Source organism: Podarcis vaucheri (assembly GCF_965113315.1).
Source record: "Podarcis vaucheri genome assembly, chromosome: 18".
Taxonomy (NCBI): domain Eukaryota; kingdom Metazoa; phylum Chordata; class Lepidosauria; order Squamata; family Lacertidae; genus Podarcis; species Podarcis vaucheri.
The window spans coordinates 11,835,025-11,853,121 of NC_138756.1; the positions used below are offsets into that span (position 1 = coordinate 11,835,025).

An 18,097-nucleotide genomic window follows, 5' to 3' on the forward strand; every position below is an offset into this window, starting at 1 on the left:
CCTGCTCTGACAGCACAGAAGCCCTAAAAAAAGGGGGGGGATATTGTATATTAGGTGAAAAGGCTTTTATTTTTTGAAGGGGTTTGCAGAATAGAAACTTTGGGCTCCTCTTTCTCACTTTGGGGGGTTTCCACGCAATTAAATCACCCTCCTAACGAGCCCCACCGAAATGACTGCCCCTCAAATTCAGTGGGGCAGTTAGGATGGGAAAGGCAGTAATTCACCTGGTTAAGCCGCCCCCGCCCCCCTTAGCCCCAAGATGGTGAAGGAAACCTCACCTGTTGAATTGATGGATCCACCTGTTGAATTCCTTCCTGCCCTAAAAAAAAAAGAGAGACCAAAATGTTGCATATTAGGTGGGAAGTTTTTTTTTTTTTGGTTCGGGGGCGCAGAACAGAAACTTGGGGGGCTTCTCTCCCACTTTGGGGGGTTCCCATTGCATTAAAGTTGCAACGAGCCCCACTGATAGGGCTACTGAATTCAGTGGGTCCCTGCAGGTGTCAGTGCCTAGCCCCCCATTTTTAGGGGGGGTTAAAAAAGTGGGGTGCTTCTTCCCGCCCCCTATTGCTTTGGGGGGCTTCTCTTCCACTTTGGGGGGCATTGCATTAAAGTTGCAACGAGCCCCACTGAAAGGGCTACTGAATTTAGTGGGTCCCTGCAGGTGTCAGCTCCTAGCCCCCCATTTTTAGGGGGGGTTAAAAAAAAGAGTGGGGTGCTTCTTCCCGCCCCCTATTGCTTGGGGGGGGCTTCTCTCCCACTTTGGGGGGGCATTGCATTAAAGTTGCAACGAGCCCCACTGAAAGGGCTACTGAATTCAGTGGGTCCCTGCAGGTGTTAACTGCTAGCACCCCATTCTTAGGGGGGGGTTAAAGAATGGGGTGCTTCTCTCCCCCCCCCAAATCCCATCCCACCCTATTGATTCTTCTGCCCCCCCAACCCCTTCGGGGCTGGCTGGCTAGCTGGTTGCCGTGGGGCGGGGCTTGTGGGGCGGAGAGGGGCGGGGGTCGCGTGCTTTGGGACCACGTGGCGGCAACTGCCGGGGGTTGGGGGGGGCGAGGAAGATGGCCAAGGCGCCGGGGGGAGCTGGGGGGCCGAGAGGAGGAGGAGGAGGGCCCCCCCGATGCCCTCCTTTGGGGTGAGCTGGCGATAACTTGGGGGGCGCGCGGGGGTTGCACTTTTGCAAGCTGGGGGGGGGTCACGCATTGCATGCATGCAAAGGGGGCGAAGGTCCCGCTGCAAACAATGGGGTCAGTGTGGGTCACCGTGCATGCAGGTGGGGGGGTCTTGCAAAAGTGGGGGGCAGGGGGTGGGTCGGCGGAGCGTAATATGGGGCAGGTGGGAGTTATGGAGTTGCAAGGGGTCCAGGGCAAGGGATATGGGGGTCAGATCTAGGGGGTGGGTCACTGTGCATGCAAGGGGAGGGGGTCTTGCAAAAGTGGGGGGCAGGGGTGGGTCGGGGGAGCGTGCTATGGGGCAGGTGGGAGTTATGGAGTTGCAAGGGGTCCAGGGCAAGGGATATGGGGGTCAGATCTAGGGGGTGGGTCACTGTGCATGCAAGGGGAGGGGGTCTTGCAAAAGTGGGGGGCAGGGGTGGGTCGGGGGAGCGTGCTATGGGGCAGGTGGGAGTTATGGAGTTGCAAGGGGTCCAGGGCAAGGGATATGGGGGTCAGATCTAGGGGTGGGTCACTGCATGCAAGGGGGGGCGTCTTGCAAAGGTGGGGGGCAGGAGGTGGGTCGGGAGGGAGCTTGGGGGGTAGGGGGTTGGTCGGGGGAGCGTGCTATGGGGCAGGTGGGAGTTAGGGAGTTGCAAGGGGTCCAGGGCAAAGGATATGGGGGTCAGATCTAGGGGTGGGTCACTGTGCATGCAAAGGGAGGGGGTCTTGCAAAAGTGGGGGTCCGGGAGGGAGCTTGGGGGGCAGGGGTGGGTCGGGGGAGCGTGCTATGGGGCAGGTGGGAGTTATGGAGTTGCAAGGGGTCCAGGGCGAGGGATATGGGGGTCAGATCCAGGGGTCTTGTTTTGGATGTGGGGCTGCTGCTAAGGGGGTGGGGGGCTATAGGGGAAGGAGATGGGGGGCTGCGGGGTGGAAGCAAGGGGGGAAAGAGGGTTGGGGGGCTGCTATGGGGAGAGGGAACAGGTGGGTGGGGGAAGCTGGTGTGGGGTGAAGTGTTTGGGGGGGTCTGGCAAGTGTTGGGGGCAGCAAGCGGGCATGGGATCTGTGGGGCAGAGAAGGGAAGTTAGGGGGCAGTTATGGGGCGGCAAAGGGAAATGTGGGGCGGGGGTGTTTAATATCAAGGGGGGGTAGTTGTGGTTTCTATGGGGCTAGGGGAGAAGCCGGCTTATGGGGCGAGGTGTGGGGACGTGGGGAGGAGCCATAGGGGGCGGGGAGATGTGGGGCGGACCAGCCCTATAGCGGGGCTGTGGGGATTCCAGAAGAAACTGGGGCGGGGAGACTGTTATTATTATTTATTGAATTTAAATGTGGGGCTTGCTTTGGGGCGAGGGTTTTTTTTTTAGTACGCGTGTCAGGGAGCCGGTGGTCGCATTCACACGTTCCGGCTTCCCGCGTCGAGCGGGAGAACATTGCGAGGGGGAAGAGCGAGACTTGCGTGTCGTGACGTTGTACACGTGTCCGGATTTTTAAGGGGGGGAGAGACTTGTGAGGGGGAAAGCGAGACTCGCGAGCGCGTCCCGACGTCGAACACGTGTCGTATGCGGGGATGGGGACTCGTCTTCGTGTATCCCCACGTCGTATACACGCGTGTCCCGCCTTTTTATGAGGGAAACTCATTTTGGGGCGTCGTTGGTCGCGTTCCGACGTTACACCCGTGTCGGGCTTTGTGCCTTAATGGGAAGCGGCTTTGTTGACGCGCGTCGGGGCGTTTTGTTGTGAGGCGTTGGTCGCGCTTTTTATTCCCCGTGTGTGTTGAGGGGGAAGAGTTTTGGTGCGTTACGTCCCGCGTTCACGTGTCTTCGGCTAGACACGTGTTTTCCCTTCCCTGAGGGGAAAGCAACCTGGGACTATATTTCCCTGCCTGGAGCGGAGGGATACCGCCTTCGAAAAAAAGCGCCTCGAGCGAATTGGCGGGAAAACAAGGCGGACGCTTTACATGCATTAAAAAACCGTCCGCCAACGGCTTTTTGTGCGCGCGCCCGCGGCGGAGGGCGAGTTCGCGCGAGAGGATGGAGCGCTTGAGGATCGCGCGCGGGAGGATGAATGGAGCCGCCGTGGTGGGCGGGGCGAGACGAGCCAATGGCGGCGCACGCACCGTACGTCGGGCGCGTACGTCGCCGCAGCGCCCTCTAGCGAGCAGGTGGAGCAGCGCACTTCGTGATTGACAGCTCCTTTTTCCCGGGGAACGTTCCATTCCCGTTTGCAGCCGGCGGAGGCGCCTTTGCAAAGCAGCAGCAACCAGGCTGGCCTTTGCAAGCCCGAGCGGACCTTGCAGTCGCCAGCAGCAGCAAGCAAGCAGAACCGAGCCAAGTCAAGCCAAGCACCGCTGCAACCCTGGCAGGGCGAGACCCCGGATCTGCCAGGCAGGCAGGAGCCAGAGGAGGAGGAGGAGGAGGCTGGGCCGAGGCCGAATCCGACCCGCCGGGCCTCATGGAAGCGATGGATCGGAAGAGGTGGGAGTGCTCAGCTCTCCCGCAGGGATGGAAAAGGGAAGAAGTGACCAGGAAATCGGGGCTCTCCGCTGGCAAGAGTGATGTCTATTATTATAGGTGAATGTGGGGGGGGGCGGGAGGAAGGAGGGGGTGGGGGGTTTTTTTGGAGGGGGGGGTGTTTACGCTGCCTTCAGCCGGCCTTTCTTCCTGCCTGCCTGCCTGCCTCGCTGCTGCAAAAGACGCTGTCAAGACGTCACGCAAGACAACCGTCAACATGCCCTTTCGCTGCAACCCTTGCATGGCCTTGCAGACGGTGGCGGGGGTCCAGCGAGATCTGCTTATGCAAGAAGGGGGTGATGTGAGGGGCGGCGGGGGAGACCCCCAGTTGCAGTGGCACGAATCGGGGCTGTTCTGCGGGAGGCGTTGCAGGCGGATCGCGGCTTCTGTGGGGGGGGGGGAGAAAAAAGAGACTGAGAGGGAGAGAAGGAAGGAGGGAAAGAAAGGGAGAAAATTCATGATAGTCCCGTTGCAAATCGCCACTACCCAGTGCTAGTTTTGAGTTTGCAAAAGATTTGGGGGGGAAGCAGGCAGGTTGCGGGGTGAGTTTCAGATTGAATGGGCACCCAATTGAATTTTTTATTGGGGGGGGGGAATACGTGGAATTATTGCCTGCGTGGGCTTTTGGGGCTTGCAACCCCGTTGTACTGGTGTTGGAAGGGAGAGTGACAATATTCTTGCAGCGGGCTTGCCACGAAAAGATAATTTCTCTGTCTTTTTGCATTGAGGTTACGGGGTGTCTACGTTGGCCAAGGGGTGTCTCTGACGCATGCGCCCCCAGCCGGGGGGGCAACATAAACGCGGAGCTTTTCCGCCTAGAAAATTGTGGCTCATGCTGCATGGCGACACTGTGACAGTTCGGGAGCTGTTCACATAGCAACGGATTGACAGATGAATGCAGGAAATAATAAGCCCTGCCCCCCCTCGGTGCTGCTTGCACCAAGGTTTATTATATGGGGGGGGGTCAGGAACAGAACCAAGTTTTGTGTATTAGAAAGGAGGAATGCAACCCTTAGACAATAAAATAAAAAATTGGGAAGCTGTCACTGCAGATTGTCTTCCGGTCATTGCCAGGTGCTGGACTCCGCGCGCCCCCCCCTTGCATAGGTGAGGGTCTTTGGGGAGGGGGCTGATCTAGGCAGGTGGATTTGATTATTTTCTTTATTTCTGCGCTCCAAAATATTACTAAGTTCCATTTTTGTTTTATTATTTAGACCCCGCCAATCTGGCTGAGTTTGTGACGACCCTGGAGAGCTCTCAAGTCTCCTGTTGTTGTTGTTGTTGTTGTTTCCTGTTGTTGTGTCTCTTGTTGTTGTTAATGCCCCACTGTGGGCAGCTTCCAACACGCATAAAAACATAATAAAACATCAAACGTTAATGAAAACAATCTGATCCAATCCCAAAAAAGTCACAGGAAGTTTAAAACAAAGAAATATTCACTCATCCATTAGGCATATAATAGTAAACAGCGAAATTGAAGTTCATCAAATCTCATAGTTTCCTGTTGTTTCTGTGGGGTGGCGGGTTGCAGTGTTTTGCCTGCACAGGAAACTTTGGGTGGGTGGCGGGGGCTGCCTTGGTGTGCCTTTGCCGGTTTGCAGCAAAGTTTGTTCTGACTAACCGCAGCGTTTGTGCAACAATCATGTCGTTTGTACCGGGGTTGGGAGTGTTCTCCAGCACGGAGGTTGCAGTCTCTTTTGCACAGCCTCCCGGAGCCAGGGTTGCAGCGAACCAATGCGAATTTTGCCTTTTGCACCGCGGCAAAGCGCTTGCGAACCTCTCTCTATCCTCCAGCCCCGGCGTAATAAGCATTTGAATCGTAGAGTTGTGAGGGAACCCCAGGGGTCATCCATCCCAACCCGCTGCAAAGCAGGAATCTAAGATAAAGCATCTATGACCGATGGCCGCCCAACCTCTGCTTGGAAACCTCCAAGGAAGGAGAGTCCACAACCACCATACGAGGGACTGGTTTAGAGTCAGAATCTCTTGTAACTTGAAGCCCTGGGTTCGAGATTATTTGGATGTGATTTGGGAGCCCGGACTATGCAACCTGATGGGATATGGGGCCACGGGCGAACTCTCCATGCCGTTGACTCTGGTCTTGTGTCTTTGGACGTAGAACAGGGGCTGTGGGAGCTCTTTGCAGTCTGGGGGCCGCTTTTGCTTCCCGGCAGCCTCGTGAGGGCCGCATGGCAGCGGTGGGCGGGGCCGGGGCAGAAGTGGGCGGGGCAAAGGCTTGCAATTTCTGCCTTTGCCCAGTCCAATTTTCACGCAAGATGCACACTCACCCACCCGGTTCTCCCTGGCAAGAACATTTCCACCCGAGCATGGAAGACACTTCCAAGGGCCAGAACGGGAAGTGCGGGGGCCGCATCCAGCCTTTCCCAGAATCCTCTGCAACGCAGAAGGGCTTCCCTTGCAGAAAGAAAGTTTGGAAAAGGCCCCTCTGCACAATCCATTGTTAAATTCTCGGGGGGGGGGTGTTGCAGTGGCGGCGGGTGTTCTTCAAAAAAAGCAAGCCCCTTGCGTGGTTTTTTCTTTCTTTTCCGGGCTCTGGAAAACGTCTGGTGTCTGGAGCCAGAAAGGGGAGGTGCAACGAAGCTGGCTTTTATTGATAATAGGAGCAGGGATCCATTTGCAAAACCTCCCCCCCCCTTCCTCGCTAAAGAGAGGAACAAAGAGATTTCTGCTTGCCCGTTCAGAGTTGGGACATATGGAAAGCTTGTCTGGGCACCTTGAATAGGGGCTGCATTCATCTTAATCTCCCGCCCCGTGCTCCCAAAAGTCTGAATTTGCAAGTTAAATAAAAGAGCGAAAGAATCGCAAAGGGGGGGGGAGGTTTAACCCGCTTTTTTATATTTTGTTCCTCGGCGGCTGGGGCAAGCCATTGAAAACCTCACAAAGCGAGCGTACTTCGAGGAGCAGGAGGGGAGCATGCAGAATCGTTTCTCAGCTGCTTTCTCCTTTTTCTTCCTTTACAATGAAAAATACTGGTTTCAGGCTCGGGGGGGGGGAGTCGCGCAGGCAAAAGTCGCTTTGCGCTTGCTGTTCACAAAAGGGAGACATATTCCCTTGTTCCCAGGCCCCACGATGGGAGGCTTCTCTCTCCCGCCGAAGCGTCCGAAACTTCAGAATTGCGTGGGTTTCGAGTTTCGGACGCTTTTTACGCACTTTTATTTTTTCGCACGAAATTCTGCGTTTGCTTGGCTTTTTGTGGGGTGTTTGTGTGTGTGTGTGTGTCTAGGGGGTTGTGAATTGAGAGCTCCGGAAACAAGCGCTGAAAATTCAGCCTGTTGGAAAAGTTGAATCGGTCCTAGGAGGTCAGTAAGGAGATGCTGGTGTACGTATTTGAGCAGCAAACTTGTTCCTGCAGATTTATGGAGAGGGGAGAAGTCAATGGCCATCAAGTGAAGATTCCGGGGTGTCTCTGTTACATGCCTGGAGAGCCTTGGATCCTGACTTTTCTCACACACTTAAGACCCCATCCTGTAGAATTCTGTCCGTTCTGTTTCATCTGCACAATCGAAATGAATTTCGGGAGCGAAAATCCTTTTGCGCAGCCTGAGCAGGAACAGCGAATTGGGAATCGTTTTGATGGCAAACGTTATATATCGACCTGCCCCGCTTCTTCTTAAAAGTGGCGTGGGCCATTCATAACGCGAGTTCCACAGGACGGGGGTCAAAGTGTGTCAAAACGGTCCAGATCCGGGGATCCCCAGGCATGCACCGTGAGATGGAGGCATCAGGCGACAATTGGCGCCCGGGCATCTTTGCTTGGTCGCAAGCAGCCAATAAAGGTAAAGGGGCCCCTGACCATTAGGTCCAGTCGTGGCCGACTCTGGGGTTGCGGAGCTCATCTCGCTTTACTGGCCGAGGGAGCCGGCGTACAGCTTCTGGGTCATGTGGCCAGCATGACTAAGCCGCTTCTGGCGAACCAGAGCAGCGCACGGAAACGCCGTTTACCTTCCCGCCGGAGCGGTACCTATTTATCTACTTGCACTTTGACATGCTTTCGAACTGCTAGGTGGGCAGGAGCTGGGACCGAGCAACGGGAGCTCACCCTGTTGCGGGGATTCGAACCGCCGACCTGATTGGCAAGTCCTAGGCTCTGTGGTTTAACCCACAGCGCCACCCACGTCCCACACAAGCGGCCAATAGCCGGGCGCAAAACGCACCTGGCCCCTGGCTAATTTCGAACAATGACTCTCAGCAACCTCCCTCCGTCAGTTGCTTTAGCAGTAAAGCACTTCTCTTTCGATCTTGTGGGCTTTGAGCACACCTGCCAGAGGGACATAGGGATTAGATGCGGCCCTCCAAGCCTTTTTCCCTGGCCCTTGGTACTCCCACCCCCTCGCTGGGCCTGCTCCTCTGCTTTTGGCTGGCTGGAATGCGCACCTAACCGGCGATCATTCCTCTCGCTCGCCTGGACTAAAGGACGGAGGGTTTGGCGTCCAGAAAACCTCGTTTTGTGCCGCTGGGATGTCTCCCGTTGCAAAACAAAAGAACGGTAAGAGCCTCACCCATTGCTGCGACGAATTTGCCTACGGCCCTGCCCTCTAGAGCCATGCGGCCCTCAAAAAGTTCCCTGCGATGGGAAGAGACGGAAGAAGTTTTCTGCTTTTCCTTTGCTTTGCGGCTGTGTTGTTTTCCTAGGGCAGCTCTGCCCCCAACGGATTTTGTTTCGCTGCACCCGGTTCGCCGTCGTGCTAACGCCTCCAGAAGCCATAATTTCTCTCCCTCTCCGTCCCTCTATTCCCCCTCCCCCCCCAGCCCGAGCGGGAAGAAATTCCGGAGCAAGCCGCAGCTGGCCCGTTACCTCGGCAACTCCATGGACCTGAGCACCTTCGACTTTCGGACGGGAAAGATGCTCATGAGCAAAGTGAACAAGAACAGGCAGCGGATGCGTTACGACTGCTCCAGCCAGGCCAAGGTGAGTCCCGCGGGGATTCGAACCGCCGACCATGCGATCGGCAAGCCCTAGGCACTGAGGTTTTAACCACAGCGCCACCCGTGTAACCCGAGGTACCACTGTACAATTATTATTTTTTTGCAAAAGTTGTTTAAGGAGATTACAGAAAAACCACCGGGTTAGAAGTCCGGAGGTAGGATTATTGTTATCGATTTACGATGGGGTTGTGGAAGGTTCGCAGGCTAGGAGTTCAGGAAGTGGGAGAAGGAGCAAGGTGCGCTGTTTTCGATCTGTTGGCGTCACCTGCCTCTCTGTCCTCCTGTTTCCAGGGCAAACCCGACCTGAACACGGCGCTCCCCGTCCGGCAGACGGCGTCGATCTTCAAGCAGCCCGTCACCAAAATCACAAACCACCCAAACAATAAAGTCAAGACCGACCCCCAAAAGGCAGTGGACCAGCCCCGCCAGGTAAACGGGTCCTGGTGGGCGCACACCTGTGTATTCAGTGATCTGGTGGGGACACCTGTGTGTTACGTATTCAGTGAGTCTGCGTCTGCCTGAGCTGGAGTCTGGACTAAGGATTCTGAGCTCCTATGTTCCGATTCGATACATGACATCCAATCGCAGGACATTTTCAGGATGTGGGCCTCTGTGATTGGCCCCATTGAACTCTTTGAGCCGTGATTCGCAGCTTGGGAGTTTAGACAGCCAATCACGTTGGGAGTGGGAGTGGCCCGGGCTTCCGGGAATGCATATAAGCAGTTGCTTTGCCCCCGTTACCCAGTTACTTAAACGGGTCCTAGTGGGGACACATTGCGCGATTGGGAAACTTTACTTAGGACTCGTCTTCTATTGTCACATGGGGTTTTGTTTTTTGTTTTTTTTTGCCTCTGAAGATCTCAAGGGCCTCTTGGCAGTCTTACGGCGCCCCTGTGGGGAAGTCTACGTCAAATTGTGGTGTTGGTCTTCATTTTTACGCCCCTCTGGTGGGGAACTTCAGACCCAGATGCAACATTCCAACCCCAGTTGGCTCCCAGGACGTTTCCAAGCCCAACTCAAAAGTGTTGGTGCTGACCTTGAAAGCCTTAAACGGCCCAGTAGACCTGAAGGAGAAATGTGCTTAATGGGTCGTTCTTTCTCTCTTTCCCTCATTTCTCTCCTTTTCTCAGCTCTTCTGGGAGAAGAAGCTCAGCGGCCTGAATGCCTTCGATATCGCAGAGGAGCTGGTGAAAACCATGGACCTCCCGAAAGGTTTGCAAGGTACTGTGCCCCTTTTTGATCGCTGCGAATAAACAATAAGTCGCCTCGCCCAGCATCCTGCCACTGGGGTCAACTAGATGCCATCAGAGGAAATATACTGTATTTTTCGCTCTATAAGACGACAGACGCACCTAGTTTTTGGAGGAGGAAAACAAGAGGAAAAAATATTCTGAATCTCAGAAGCCAGAACAGCAAGAGGGATCGCTGTGCAGTGAAAGCAGCGATCCCTCTTGCTGTTCTGGCTTCTGGGATAGCTGCGCAGCCTGCATTCGCTCCATAAGACGTGCACACATTTCCCTTTACTTTTTAGGAGGGGAAAAGTGAGTCTTATAGAGCAAAAAATACGGTAATAATAATTTATTATTTATACTCTGCCCATCTGCCTGGGTTTCCCCGGCCACTCCGAGTGGCTCCCAACCGAATACAGTATTAAATACACAATACAGCATTAAACATTTAAAACTTCCCTAAACAGGGCTGCCTTCAGATATCTTTTAAAAGTGAGTTGTTTATTTCCTTGATGTCTTGTGGGCGTTCCACAGGGCGGGAGCCACCACCGAGAAGGCCCTCTGCCTGGTTCCCTGCAACCTCACTTCTCGCATTATTATTTGCACCCCTCCCATCTAACTGGGCTGCCCCAGCCACTCTGGGCAGCTTCCAATATATACGAAAACGTAATAAAACGTTCCAAAAACAGCAGTTGCAGAACCTTATTGGGCCAGCGTGAACTCACCCCCAGGGTGCCCCTTACCCTAATATATAAAAAAGCATTATTCAGAACCATGGTTTGCGGAACCCACTATGAAATACAGTGGTACCTCGGGTTAAGTACTTAAATTCGTTCCGGAGGTCCGTTCTTAACCTGAAACTGTTCTTTACCTGAAGCACCACTTTAGCTAATGGGGCCTCCTGCTGCTGCTGCATGATTTCTGTTCTCATCCTGAAGCAAAGTTCTTAACCCGAGGTAATACTTCTGGGTTAGCGGAGTCTGTAACCTGAAGCGTACGTAACCCGAGGTACCACTGTACAACAGTGCGGCAAAATTTAAAACGGTCACCCATTTATTTAAGATCCAGTTACAACGACGTACAGTGGTACCTCGGGTTACAGACGCTTCAGGTTCCATACACTTCAGGTTACAGACTCCATTAACCCAGAAATAGTACCTTGGGTTAAGACCTTTGCTTCAGGATGAGAACAGAAATCGTGCTCTGGCGGCTCAGCAGCAGCAGGAGGAGGCCCCATTAGCTAAAGTGGTGCTTCTGGTTAAGAACGGATCTCTGGAACGAATTAAGTACTTAACCCAAGGTACCACTGTAGTAGGGACACAGGTGGTGCTGTGGGTTAAACCACAGAGCCTAGGACTTGCCAATTAGGAGGTCGGTGGTTCGAATCCCCGCAATGACGGGGTGAGCTCCCGTTGCTCAGTCCCTGCTCCTGCCAACCTAGCAGTTCGAAAGCACGTCCAAGTGCAAGTAGATAAATAGGTACCACTCTGGCGGGAAGATAAACGGCGTTTCCATGCACTGCTCTGGTTCGCCAGAAGCGGCTTAGTCCTGCTGGCCACATGACCCGGAAACTGTACGCCGGCTCCCTCGGCCAGTAAAGCGAGATGAGCGCCACAACCCCAGAGTCGGCCACGACTGGACCTAATGGTCAGGGGTCCCTTTACCTTTACCTACCACTGTAGTTTAATTAAGTCAACAAACACCAACGGACTTGGATCTGGCGATAGCAGATCTTTTCAAAGCCTGCTGGTTGTTTACACCTCCTCTGCCCCCCTTGCCTGTTTTGGGACCACCAGACCGCCCTATATGTAGACACCTACAACAGCGTTCGTCAACCTGGCACCCTCCAGCTGTGGTCCAAAATATCTGGAGGGTCCTAGGTTTATAAGGCCTGGACCCAGGGGTCAGCAGACTTCTTCATCGGGGCCGGTCCACTGTCCCTCAGACCTTGTGGGGGGCCGGACTATATTTTTGGGTGTGGGGGGAATGAACGTCAGTGACCGCACGCCCCTTGTCTCCTCTGGCACACACCCCTCTCCCGCAGGCGTGGGGCCCGGCTGCACCGACGAGACCCTCCTCTCCGCCATCGCCAGCGCCCTCCACACCAGTACGATGCCCATCACCGGGCAGCTGTCTGCCGCCGTGGAGAAGAACCCCGGGGTCTGGCTCAACACCTCCCAGCCCCTCTGCAAAGCCTTCATGGTGACGGATGAGGACATCAGGTCAGTGACGCTCCCTGGAGCAGGGAGAAATTCTCTCTCTCTTTCTGTCTCTTTCTTTCTTTCCTTCCTTCCTTCCTTCCTTCCTTCTCTCTCCCTCTCTTTCTCTCTGTCTCTTTCTGTCTTTTTCTTTCTTTCTTTCTTTCTTTCTTTCTTTCTTTCTTTCTTTCTCTCTCTCTCTCTCTCTCTCTCTCTTTCTATCTTTCTGTCTGTCTCTCTCTTTATCTCTCCCTCTCTCCCCCCTTTCTGTTTCTCTTTCTTTCTTTCTTTCTTTCTTTCATTCATTCTTTCATTCTTTCTCTCTCCCTCTTTCTTTCTCCCCCTCTTTCTCTCTGTCTCTTTTTCTTTCTTTTCTTTCTTTCTCCCCCTCTTTATCTCTCTGTCTCTTTCTTTCTTTATCTCTTTCTTTCTCCCTCTTTCTTTATCTCTTTCTTTCTCCCTCTTTCTTTATCTCTCCCCCTCTTTCCCTCTCTCCCCCTTTCTCTCGGTCTTTCTCTACTACTTTCTCTCTCTGTGTCTTTCTCTACTACTACTATTATTACAGTGGTACCTCGGGTTACAGACGCTTCAGGTTACAGACTCCGCTAGCCCAGAAATAGTACCTCGGGTTAAGAACTTTGCTTCAGGATGAGAACAGAAATCGTGCGGCGGTGGCAGTGGGAGGCCCCATTAGCTAAAGTGGTGCTTCAGGTTAAGAACAGTTTCAGGTTAAGAACGGACCTCCGGAACGAATTGAGTTCTTAACCCGAGGTACCACATTATTATTATTATTATTATTATTATTATTATTATTATTATTATTATTAAATCTCTACAATATCCTTGTTGAGCTGAGCTCAACATTTTCTTCCTCTCATGGCCATTATTTCTGTTCTTCTGTTCTGGCCTCAACTAGAGCCGGGGCCTTTTCAGCTGTGGCCCCGATCTGGTGGAACACTCTGTCACAAGAGACCAGGGCCCTGCGGGACTTGACGCCTTTCCGCAGGGCCTGCAAGACGGAGCTGTTCCACCAGGCCTTTGGCCAGGGCACAGCCTGACTCCCTCCTTTGGCAACCTTCACAGAACTTTAGCCTAATGGTTGCCATCAATTTGATTTGAATTAATTTTATAATGAAATGATTTTAGAATGTTGTGCTATTTTATTGTTGTTAGCCGCCCTGAGCTCGGCTTCGGCAGGGGAGGGCGGGATATAAATAAAATTTATTATTATTATTATTATTATTATTATTGCACCCTCTTGACCGCAAAGGGGTCTCCGCTCTGGTTTCCCTGGCGTGCGGCGGAAACGTAGAGTACCTGCCAAGACAGGCGGTTGTTGGGGGGGGGGCTATGCCGCCATCCCCCGGCCTCATCCAGCTTCCCTTCCCTTCCCCGGACAGGAAACAGGAAGAACTGGTACAGCAAGTGCGAAAGAGGCTGGAAGAAGCACTGATGGCGGACATGCTCGCTCACGTAGAGGAGATCGCGCGGGACGGCGAAGCGCCCGAGGAGAAGGCCCTGGGGGACGAAGACGGGGAGGAAGAGGAGGAGGAAGAGGACGTGGATCGCGGGCCGGAGGTGGAGAGCGTATAGTCTAGGTAACAACACCCTCAATTGCTCCGAGGGAATCTCTGTAGCTCCGTGGCAAAACATGCAAGCAGGAAATTCTGTTTCCATGTCTGAATCCCTTGAGGACTGCTGCCAGTTCGTGCAAACATTTTTGGGTCCGCGGCTCCCTTGAGCAATTGCATTCTTCCTGCGGCGTCCCTGTGGGGCTCAGGATCCCAGTTATATCCCCCCTTCCCTGCAGAGCTGGCAGCCCCTCGCCCTTTTTCCGAACCCCCTCCCCCGTGGAGCGTTCCCTCGGCCTCCTCTCCCCTTTCCACCTTGTTGCTTTCTCATCTCGGTCAGTGGAAAGATTGGACTGTCGGCTGCCCCGGATATAGAGCCCCGTCGATGATCAGCCACCGAGGAGGCAGCTGATTCAGTTCGCATTCAACGGCAAGCTTATCTCACTAAACCACAGAGCCTAGGACTTGCCGATCAGAAGGTTGGCGGTTCGAATCCCCGCAAAGACGGGGTGAGCTCCCGTTGCTCGGTCCCTGCTCCTGCCAACCTGGCAGTTCGAAAGCACGTCCAATGCAAGTAGATGAATAGGTCCCGCTCCGGCGGGGAGGTAAACGGCATTTACGTGCGCTGCTCTGGTTCGCCAGAAGCGGCTTAGTCCTGCTGGCCACATGACCCGGAAGCTGTGCGCCGGCTCCCTCGGCCAATAAAGGGAGATGAGCGCCGCAACCCCAGAGTCGGCCACGACTGGACCTAATGGTCAGGGGTCCCTTTACCTAGTCCTCTGTGATGGATCAAGTCTCTCTCTCTTCCTTCAGGGAAGGAATTCCTCTTGAGAATCCTAGCCTTTCCTCGCCCCGCGAAGAGGCGAGCTTGCCGCCGGACAGCGTCGCATGTCGTCTCCGCAGCCGTCTGGAGATGCCTTCAGCCTCCGGCCGTCTTCAGCCTTTATTTGCCGGACACTTGAGAATCCAGTGGCTCAGTAGATCCTGGGTAGCTTGAAGATGGACTTTACTAAAACCCGTACTCTTTCTCTCTCTCTCCTCTCTCTCAACCCACCACCCCCCATTTGTCATTTCCTCAAGTGTTAACAGGGAAGGAACGCAGAGAAACTGCAAACGTTAACTGCTCCGTCTTTCATTTCCAGGGCGCAAGGATGCCATTTCAGCCTCCTTCCCTGGTGTTTTTATTATTATTAAGTGGCACACACCTACCCAAACTTAACGTCCTCTTTCGGCTTAAGGTAGAGGCGCCGTTTTTAAATGGGGACCACCTGTCCCGTACTTCGTTTGTTTGCTCCAGTTGTAGATAATCCTTCCTTCTGCGAAATCTCGCCATGGGATTTGTGTGTGCGTTTGTGTGTTTTCATCTTAACTTTTCCAGACTGTCCGGTCTTCCCAGAGGTGTAACGGGGGGGGGGGGTGTTCCTTCCCATATGAGGAGCACGGTGACTGTCTCGGGGACCCCACAAGCTCCCAGCCGTTTGTGTGGATCTCTCGAAAGTGCAGACATTTGGGGTTACGCACACAAAAGTCCATTTATCCAGTGGCAATGTCGGTTTGGGGGGGGAACCCTTTCGGAGAAAACTTTCATAAGCTTAAAGGTGCTGCGAGGAGGAGGGTGAATACTGACCTCCCCAAATCCCTTTTACTAGATTCCAATTATTTGCTTTTGGGCGGCAGGTGTGGCCTTTTGCTCGTCTCACGCAATTAAAAGCGATAGATCGAAAGCGGCGCGTGCCCTCAGAAGAGGCGAGCTGAACTACCCGGTTTTGCAGCGATGGAGAGTCTGTCTTATATGACGGGTTCAGCATCGAACACCCCGCAACACAAAGCTGTCCCTAAATTGGGCTTGCTTGGAATTAGCGCAACCCTTGCCTGAGGAGCCGGCACCTCGCTCTGCAAAACCGTGCAAAAAATCTATAGGTTTTAATTGCATCGCTGCCGTGCAGAAATCTGGGTTTTAATCGCACCGCTGCCGTGCAGAAATCTAGGTTTTAATTGCACTGATGCCACGCAAAAATCTGCAGGTTTTAATTGCGCCGTTGCCATTCAGAAACCTGTGGCGTTTACTTTTACCTAGGCTTGTTCTGAACCTATTTAAACCATTTCTTTCCGGAGCCACACACAATGACGGCAACCTGTGACGGAAAATCCTGGCTTGTTTTCGCTGCCCGGGACCCATGCAGTTTTCAATTTTGGGTCAGCACAGCAGCACCTTTGCCCCAAATCCCATCTCTAGTGGGCATCCCACCTGCCAGCTCCACAATGGTGCTTCCAAACCAACATACGGGATTGTTTCTTTGGGGTGGGGTGGGGGGAAATGGGGCTCGGCTGCTTCTTCTGAGACGCCGCTTTTCCCCATTGGAGAGGGAAACCCCTGCACCTGGTTCACTGGCCTTCCCTGCTACTGAATTTTGTCCATTTCGGATTTGTGTGTGTGTGTGTCTTAATCCTAGAAGCACGGATTTTCACTCCGTTCCGAAGCAGTTTTTGAGACTCTTTTGGGCAGGGAATGTTAAGAGAAGCAAATTCTTGCAATGGAGGGATTTGCCAGTTTTTTACACACACACAGATGCCTGTCTGTCTTTCCTCCGTCTCCTTTTTTTTTTCCTCCACCTGCAGTTCCACCTTTTCCAGGTAACTCCACGCAAACCCTTTCCCTTTTAAGCTTTCGCCGGCAGTAAAAACAGTAAAAACAGCGCCGGCAAGCTTCTCTCTTTCCCTCCGATGTTGCCGTGGCAGAAACCTCGTTCCTGCCGCACAGACAACTTATTTTTGCGGCGTCTCGTCACAGCCCAGTGGTCCTCGCCCAAAGCGAGTTTCTTTTATTCCTCGAAGCGACTTTTGTATCAACTGCTTTTTGCGGGGTGGGGTATAGTGCGGTTTCGCAGCTTTTAGATATTTCGCAGCTATCCGGGAGCCCCTTCTCCCCGCCTCGCCTCCTTAGCACTAACGATGATGTCCTTTCAGCCTTGATCATATTTGTAATATTTGTTTGGGGGGGGACTATTAGTTTTGTAATTAAAAAGGAAAAAAGAAAGCGATGTTTTGCGTACGTTCTTCCGTTGTGTTTCAACGCTTGGCGAGGAAACGTCGAGCGTGAATGCAAGTTGTCGTGCGACCCCCGAGGCCGCGGAGTTGGAAAAGGATTGGGAGGCGGAGAAACATTGCTGAGAAAAGGATCAAGCATCTTGCCTTTTTAAAAATTTGCTGCCGTTGTCCTTATTAATATTTCACAAACAATAAAAACAAATCCAACATTTAAACGTTTAAGCATTTAACCTACAAAAACAAGACAAGCCGTTGTTCTTGTGACCTGTTCCTGGCACTCAGGAAATCTCTTAGCCCGATGGGCTTTTGTTCAATGAGGTGGTCAGACAGTTCAGCACTTTTGCCCATTTGGAAATAATAATAATAATAATAGTGTCAAAGGAGGAAGTTGGGAAGAGCGCCACACTTTACCACTTCCTGTTTCAGCTCTATGTGCTTTTTGCTTATTTTAAAATGATATTTTATTAATATTTCACAAACAATAAAAACAAAATCCAACATTTAAACGTTTAAGCATTTAACCTACAAAAACAAGACAAAAACACACAGTAAAAAGATAGTTGATAGAGGAAAAAGGAAAGGGGAAAAAAGTAGAGAGTAAAAAATAGAAACAAAGAAAAAAGCCAAAAATCAGAGCTAGAAATGAGTTAATATTTTCAAATCTTAATATTTTCATCACTAGTTTCTTGACCTCCTCACACCTCCCATTTTGTGTTCCAGTTCAAATATTAAGTTCAGCAAATCCTTACCCTCTAACATTTATCCTTACTCCATATATTAACCTATTGTTATAAATATCCATTTCCAATAGTCAATCTCTATGTGCTTTTTTCAAGGCTCGGGTTAATTCTACCAGAACTGCATTTCGCCCTGATCGCTTACAAAGCTCACTCTTTGCTTTGGGTGGTTCTGATCCAATGAAGTAGCAGGGAAACTCCCAAAAGTTTGGCACCCTCCACGAGGGGTTTATAAATTTCATTTCACTTTTAATTTGTATTCCGCCTTCAGGCGGTTTGCAAGCTGCAAACAAAATAGACGGCAAAGATCATGCACGGTGTAGTAATACTGCTGTTGGTTTCCAGCAAAATACTAAAATACAAAAATTCACCAAATATTAAAAGCTTCCCTAAATAAGGCTGCCTTCAAATGTTGTAGTTGTTTATCTCCTTGGCATCTGATGGGAGGGCGCCACCACCGAGAAGGCCCTCTGCCTGGTTTCCTGCAACCTCACTTCTCGCAGGGAGGGAACCGCCAGGAGGCCCTCGGAGCTGGACCTCGGTGTCCGGGCTGAACTATGTAACAATCTGATCCTATACCAAAAGTTGTCACAGTAACTTTAAAATAAACAACTATCAAATAGAGCGGCATTTGACAATCCATTAGAATATACTAGTGAGCGGCAAAATTAAATATCCACAAATAATAATCAGAACAGCTTGCACT

The 18,097-nt window shown here is 52.4% G+C and overlaps 2 protein-coding genes and 2 long non-coding RNA genes across 6 annotated transcripts in view; 2 read left to right on the top strand and 2 right to left on the bottom strand.

Moving 5' to 3' along the window:
* KISS1R (KISS1 receptor) overlaps positions 1-18,097 on the bottom strand; it is a 285,361-nt gene that overhangs the window by 175,642 nt on the left and 91,622 nt on the right. The window lies entirely within an intron of this gene.
* On the top strand, positions 1,022-13,658 carry MBD3 (methyl-CpG binding domain protein 3). 3 transcript variants are annotated; one of them, XM_082206683.1, is made up of 6 exons: positions 1,022-1,135; positions 8,432-8,591; positions 8,900-9,037; positions 9,739-9,829; positions 11,882-12,059; positions 13,436-13,658. In XM_082206683.1, the coding sequence occupies exons 1-6, from the start codon at positions 1,062-1,064 to the stop codon at positions 13,626-13,628; spliced, it is 834 nt and encodes a 277-aa protein (XP_082062809.1). In that variant the 5' UTR covers positions 1,022-1,061; the 3' UTR covers positions 13,629-13,658. The 3 variants fall into 3 exon arrangements, with proteins under 3 accessions (XP_082062809.1, XP_082062810.1, XP_082062808.1); XM_082206684.1 differs by lacking the exon at positions 1,022-1,135 and adding an exon at positions 3,437-3,625 and having other exon boundaries at positions 13,436-13,657; XM_082206682.1 differs by lacking the exon at positions 1,022-1,135 and adding an exon at positions 3,438-3,721 and having other exon boundaries at positions 13,436-13,657.
* LOC309523155 lies at positions 13,753-16,643 on the top strand. The gene is made up of 2 exons (XR_014215267.1): positions 13,753-15,560; positions 15,595-16,643. It is a non-coding gene; the product is annotated as an uncharacterized lncRNA (long non-coding RNA).
* Positions 16,602-17,065, bottom strand: LOC309523156. Its single transcript, XR_014215268.1, has 2 exons — positions 16,901-17,065; positions 16,602-16,813 (listed from the first exon to the last, which is right to left on the bottom strand). It is a non-coding gene; the product is annotated as an uncharacterized lncRNA (long non-coding RNA).